Source organism: Camarhynchus parvulus, chromosome 7 (assembly GCF_901933205.1).
Source record: "Camarhynchus parvulus chromosome 7, STF_HiC, whole genome shotgun sequence".
Classification (NCBI taxonomy): domain Eukaryota; kingdom Metazoa; phylum Chordata; class Aves; order Passeriformes; family Thraupidae; genus Camarhynchus; species Camarhynchus parvulus.
In genome coordinates this window covers 36,391,475-36,397,474 of record NC_044577.1, presented here as the reverse complement: position 1 = coordinate 36,397,474, position 6,000 = coordinate 36,391,475, and the positions used below count along the sequence as shown (strand labels likewise).

Sequence of the window (6,000 nt, the reverse complement as noted above, 5' to 3'; positions counted from 1 at the left end):
TGCACCTGCCCCAGCAGATCCACCGCGGGCTGCTCGCTGCTGCTGCTGCTGCTGCTGCCGCCTGTGTCCACCAAATCTGAAAGGAGGGAAAGGAGACAAGTGCAGGGAAATCCAAGCAGAATTCCAGCTGGTTTTGTACAAAATCACATCTCTGAGCAGCCTGCAATGCGTTTATTCCATGGGAAACATTCCCAGAAAGGCACTGCACACCCTGCCCTTCCTCAGGGTTAGAATAAAAGTAAACCCAAAATAAAAACAAAAGGACGAGGTGTTCCCACCGGGAGAGAATGAAGACAGGACAGCAGAACCCTCCAAATCCAAAGCAAAAAGCCACCAGCAGGTACCTGCTGCAAGTTTTTCCTCATCTCCACTCAGAGATTTCTCCTCCGCATCATTTCCAGGCTTCTCAGCATCTTCAAGCACTGTGCTTTCCTCCAACACTCGAGATTTCACCTGGGCATTTTTGGGGGAGAGAAAACATTTTCAGATTGAAAAACAAAAAAAATTAAATTACATGGTGAGATATATTTTAGCCTCATAATAAATCCAATCACTTTTCCAGTTAATAATAACAGTTTAACCAAGTCATCCGTATCCTGAATTCATGGTACTGAGGCAGGCAGGGATTAAGTTTTAAAGTGCTGTTTTCAATGAAGGAAAAAAAGACACCACTCCTGCTGCAGTAAATGAGATCAATGTTGGCTTCCTGCGTGCTAAATTTCCACTTTACCTGTTGCTCATGGTATCCCTTCAGAGCTCTTTTGACATTGGAGACCTTGGGGGAGCGGATGGGGAGGGTTTTGATCTCCAGAGCTGTCAGAGTGCTCAGGTCTCCCACGGTCTTGATGTTCTTGGCTCGGATGAGCTGCCCCAGGCCCCTGGCACTGCAGCAGGGGAGGGAAAATGGGTTACTGGTACACAGCCAGGGAGTATCGCCAGCTGGAGGGGACCACAGGATCATCAGTCCCACTCCTGGCCCTGCACAAACTCCCCAACCCTGGGGAGCTTCTCCATCACCAAAAATGTAGTTGACAAAATGCCAGAATAGTCAAGTTTCTTCCTCACCCGACCAACCCCAATCCCTTCAGAGAATTCTGGTTAAAACTGTGGTTTGGCAGGCTCAGTAAGAGCTCAGTTTCCACTGAAATGTCACCTCCAAAAGCAAGGAGCCACTGACCAGATGTTGGATGTGATCTGAGGTAAAATGACATCCACAGGGGCTTTGCAGCCAGCCAAGGCAGGGTACACAAACTCCGAAAGGCACGGCAGGGACTCCTTGGCCATCTCTGTGATCTGGGGTAACACAGGCAAAGTGTTAAATTAACTGTCACCCACTGAATACAGGGAAAAAAAATAGAAGAGAAACATGAACCAAAGCACTTCTTACTAAACACTTCTTTGAGCTCTTAAATTTAAGGGTACGAGATCCTGGGGACAGAAATCCTTTGGTTGGAGTGGTAATGTGCTGGATAGAAAAAGAGGAAAAAAACATCTCAGGGTGGTAGGAATTTAGTCAACGGTAGGAATTCAGTTAACAGCAGGAATTCAGTTAATAGTGAGATTTTAGCCCCTGAAACCTCAGAGTTCACAGTAACAGAATGAGTCAGGCTAAGGCAGTTTTGTTTCTTACACTTCTGCTCCTCAGCCCTTACAACTGCGTGTAAGTGACTACAAACATGCACCAAAGCCATGCTATTTATGATAAATTCACAAATACTTGGGACACACACAATATTGTACCAGGCTTTACCCTGACCTGCATGTTAGAGAGGATTTTAAGACTTCTGGAGGAGGGTGAGGAATGGGATCTGATGACAGGACTCCTCCTGTCGATGTCGTCTGCCAGGCCCTCCTGGAAAATGGGGTTTGCAAAAGAGACTCGGCGGATCTGAGGAGGAGAGAAGGAGGTTTTAGAGTGGGAACTCCACCCAGCACAGCTTGGGGAAGTCACTCTGAGGAGACAAAAAAAAATAAATCAGTTTGGAATCACTGAAGTTCTTGACTGACCCAGGGAATGTTCCAGCCAAGGACAGACTGTGAGGATTCCCTCAGGAATCTCTGTGTGCAACCCTGAGCGTGCTGCTCCTGCTTGTGCAGCGATCCAGGGTGCTCTGTTTCAAAATAAAACCCCTCACAATGCAAATCTGGCACATTCCAAACCCAAACCTCACCATTCCTGTAAGACTATACACAACAAAAACCAGCAATTCAACAGATTTGGAATGATTTCAGTCCCTCATGCCAGTTTGGCACCGAGTAGCACCCAATTCCCAGGGAGTACCTTGTTGGCAGGTGACAGGGAATCATCCTCCTGGCTCCTCTTGACCCCTCTCTTGAGGATGCTGGTGGATGGGGAGGCTGAGGGGGACCAGGTGCAGCGGGCCTGCAGGCTGGTGGGGCTTTCAGCCACCTGCACTGGGGGATCCCCGTCCACCTTCAGCGGAGAATCCACGCTCTGATCTGCCAAGGCCACGTTTTCAGGCACTTTGATTTCAGTTTCCACCGATTCCTCCTTCATCTCTTGATCTGCAACAACACAAGTTTCCCCAGCAGAGTTCTCAGTTTCTCCTTTATCCTCCTGATTTCCTTCTAACTCCTTCATCTCTCTTTCCTCAGGTTTGCTGTCAACACTCAGCTCCTCAGGCACCTCCTCCAGCTGTCCATTTTCCTTTATTTCCTCCTTTTCTGCAGCTGCTGGTTCTTCCCCTTGGTCCCCTGAGTCCAGGCAGCTCTCCCTGGGCTCTTCAGGAACACTCTCAGGCAGGACCTGTTCTGTTTGCTCCTTCTGCTCAGCAGGTTCCTTCATTTCCTCCATGGACTCGGTGGTTTCAGGTGCTGGATCCTCTGGATTCTCCACCTCCACACTGCTTCCCTGCAGGTTTTCCACATCCATTTCCAAGATGAAGGTCCTGGGTTCTGTGGGAGGGTGCAATGGAGTGCTCATTCCACAGGGAGCCAGGGCCAAGCTCTCCTCCAAATCTGAGGGACCAGAAACATTCTGAGCTGGGGTCTGGGCTGGGGTCTGTGCTGGGGAGTGAGCTGGGGTGCTCTCAGGCTCCTCCAGCTCAGCTTTCTCCTGTTTTGACTCAGTGAGCTTTGATTCAGTCACCTGCTGCTTTGGCTTTTTGAAGCAGCAATCACAGCTCTTGATTTTTTTCACCCTTTTGCTTCTCTTGTTGTGGCACTCAGGGCTTTGCAAAGAGGAGGGCTCAGCACCTGGAGCATTTGCTGCTGGTGCACAGTCCCCTGTGCTGCTTTGCCTCTCCTCCTGTCTGCTCTCCTCTGCTGCTCTCCCATCCTGCTCAGGCACACAGGGGCTGCCCAGTGACTCCATGGATGCATCACCCTTGCCTGGCTCCATGCTGGTGTCCTGCAGAGCACCTGGATTCTCAGAGCTGCCAGAGCCCACAGCTTCTGCAGCAGCTGCAGGCATTTCCTGCTGTTCCAGGCCACCTGGCTCAGCTGGCACTGCAGCACCCGTGCCAACCCCAGGCTCACCTTTACTGGCCTCCAGTGCACTCTTAGTTTCACTTCCCTGGGCAGACCCCTCAGGGCTCTGGCTCCCTGCCTGTCCCTCTTTCAATTTACCTTCAAGAGAATTGCTTCTACTCCTGACTTTCACGGGCTTTTTCTTCTTTGTGCTCTCCTCCCTGCCCTCAGAGCTGTCAGCCTCAGAGTTTTCTATGCTGGACAGTAACCCTTGGGAAGATCTCCTGGTGTGGTACCGTGGGCGCTCCACCTTCTGCCCTGCTGTGCTGAGGCTGCCCTGGCCTTCCCCCTCTGCCCTGGGGGCATCCTCTGCCCTCCTGCCAGCTCTGCTGCCCTCCTCCTCCAGGCCCCTGAGAGCAGGGGAGTCCTTGGAGCTCCACTCCTCTGCCCCTCTCTCAGGCTGGCTGCTCTCTTTTGTGTTCTCCGTGGTTTTCCCAGGAATTCCTTTCTGCTTTTGGGATCCGTCACCTTTCCCCTGGGACAGCTTCTTCTGCCCAGCTTTCTCCTCCTCTTTCCTCCTGTCTCTCTTTGGGAGCCCGTCCTCCTTCTCCTGGCTGCCCGAGGAGCTCTCCACAGGCTCCGAGCGTCTCCTGGAGGAACGCCTCAGCTGCTTCTGCTGAGGGGACACCGGTGGCACCTGGCTGTCCTCCCCTGGGGCCTGCTCAGAGCAGCTGCTGCTCTCTGGGGGGGTGTTTTCTTTCGAGTCCGTGTCCAGCGCCTGGGCCCTCTCCATTTCAGCGATGGCATCCTCGGCTCTCTGGATGTCTGCTTCCGTGGAGAGCAGCGCCTGGGAGTGGCTGAGCAGGATGTGCTCCACATCCCCCACTGCAGAGCCCAGCTCAGCACTGCTCTCCAGGCTGTCAGGGGCCAGGGCCTCCTCTGACCTGCCCTGCAGCTTGGGTTTACTGCCCTGCAGCTCCATCCTGCTCTGCCGGCGCGTCACCCTGCGCGCGGCCGCAGCCCCCGCGGCAGCCTCGGCTTTTGGGGGGTTCCTGTCCTCCTGCCCAGATTTCTCTGCTCTAGCACCAGCCTTGCTGTCACTGCTGCTCTCCTGCGTGGCTGCCTCAGGAGGGGTCCCAGGCAGCTCTGACACAGAGTTCAGAGGGGCTGGGCTGAAGGGCTTGCTCTCTGCAGCCCCGAATTTCTCCAGGGTGATGAAGGACTGGCGCCGGCTCACGGGCTGGGGGGTGCCAGAGATGATGTCACTGGAGGCTGAGCTGCTGGTGACATCTGAGGTGTCCTCCTTCCCTGCTGAGGCCTCCTGGGGAGCTGCTTTCACAGAGCTTGTTTCCAAGCCCTCTCCAATGGATGTTTCCTCTGGGATCATCTCAGCTGTCTCATTTTTGGTTTCCTCCTCGCTGGTGCAGGCTGGGCTCTCCTCTGAGTGACATCTTTCACTCCCCACGTTCTCCTCCTGTCCCAAAAACAGCAACAGCAAAAGGTTTGTCCTAGGAATCAAATGAACAGCTGTACTTGTCCTATGAATATAATACAATAATCAACTGCAGTTCTGGTGCGATGGAAAACAACACACCCACAAGGTTTTTCTAACCACCAAATGATTTATTATCTGTGCTTTGACAGTTATAAAAGACACTTTTAAAAACCATTTAATCCCAAAACAAATAACCACAAAAATGCTTGAAGTTTTGCTGTATTTCACCTGCTCTGATTGGCTGTCAGCACAGCAGCTGTTCAGGCAATTCCTCCTCAAAAGGAATTCAGGATTTACAACCTTTACCCCAATAAAACACTGAGGCAGCACAGGCACGTGGGTGATCAGAAACTGCTCACATAAATCCTCCTGTTCTGCAATCAAATACCCAGTGATTTGGCCTAAATGACATTCTAATTAATCCTAAAGGAATAAATGATATAAAGCAGAACACAGCACTGCAATGGTGCTAAATTTTCTCTCACTTGGTGTTGAGAATGGAGAACAAATCACAAAACCTCTCACATTTGGCAGAAACTGATTTTAGTCACCATCAGACAATGGGAAATTACCTGAGGTTGGTTTGCAGGGTCTTCTTTGGCATTTTGTACTGCAGGTGGCATTTCCCTAGAAGAGAATGACTGCAATCAGTGCTGCTGCCAAAGGAGAACCCTCCAATCACCACAACTGGGCATTTCTACTCACAAAGAATCCTCCTGGCTCTGGCTGTACTGGGAAAATGAGCTGGTGTCCTGGGAAGCATCCAAGTTGTTGTACATGGCAGGGATGTCAGCTCTGGAACAACACCAGGAATGGGAGTCAGACTCCTCTTTGGAATTTATTATCTCCTTATTTCAAGGCCATTCTTTTCAGCTGCATGAAATCTTTATTTTTGGGGAATAAAAGTTGCGATTTGGATCCCACTCTGCAAAGAATTCACCAGAACCCAGAGGAGCTCCTGCCTCAAGTCCTGCTTACACTGCTCCTGCTGCCTAAGCACACAAACACACCAATGTTACCTTCTCACATTAAAAGAGATCATTCTAAAGATTCTTTTGCAATTAAGATGAGTCTTG

General features: G+C 51.1%; 1 protein-coding gene across 2 annotated transcripts in view; it reads right to left on the bottom strand.

The window, feature by feature from the left end:
* Positions 1–6,000, bottom strand: part of RIF1 (replication timing regulatory factor 1) — a 29,339-nt gene that overhangs the window by 273 nt on the left and 23,066 nt on the right. Inside the window, exons 27-35 of one of the 2 annotated variants that reach the window (XM_030952489.1) lie at positions 5,630–5,719; positions 5,497–5,551; positions 2,282–4,903; positions 1,757–1,888; positions 1,388–1,465; positions 1,178–1,293; positions 731–884; positions 345–453; positions 1–76 (exon numbers count right to left, since the gene is read on the bottom strand). The exon at positions 1–76 is cut by the window's left edge and continues 273 nt beyond it. In XM_030952489.1, the coding sequence (XP_030808349.1) occupies positions 1–76; positions 345–453; positions 731–884; positions 1,178–1,293; positions 1,388–1,465; positions 1,757–1,888; positions 2,282–4,903; positions 5,497–5,551; positions 5,630–5,719 (3,432 nt within the window). The remainder of the gene's footprint in view (positions 77–344; positions 454–730; positions 885–1,177; positions 1,294–1,387; positions 1,466–1,756; positions 1,889–2,281; positions 4,904–5,496; positions 5,552–5,629; positions 5,720–6,000) is intronic. The other variant, XM_030952491.1, reaches the window with a different exon arrangement.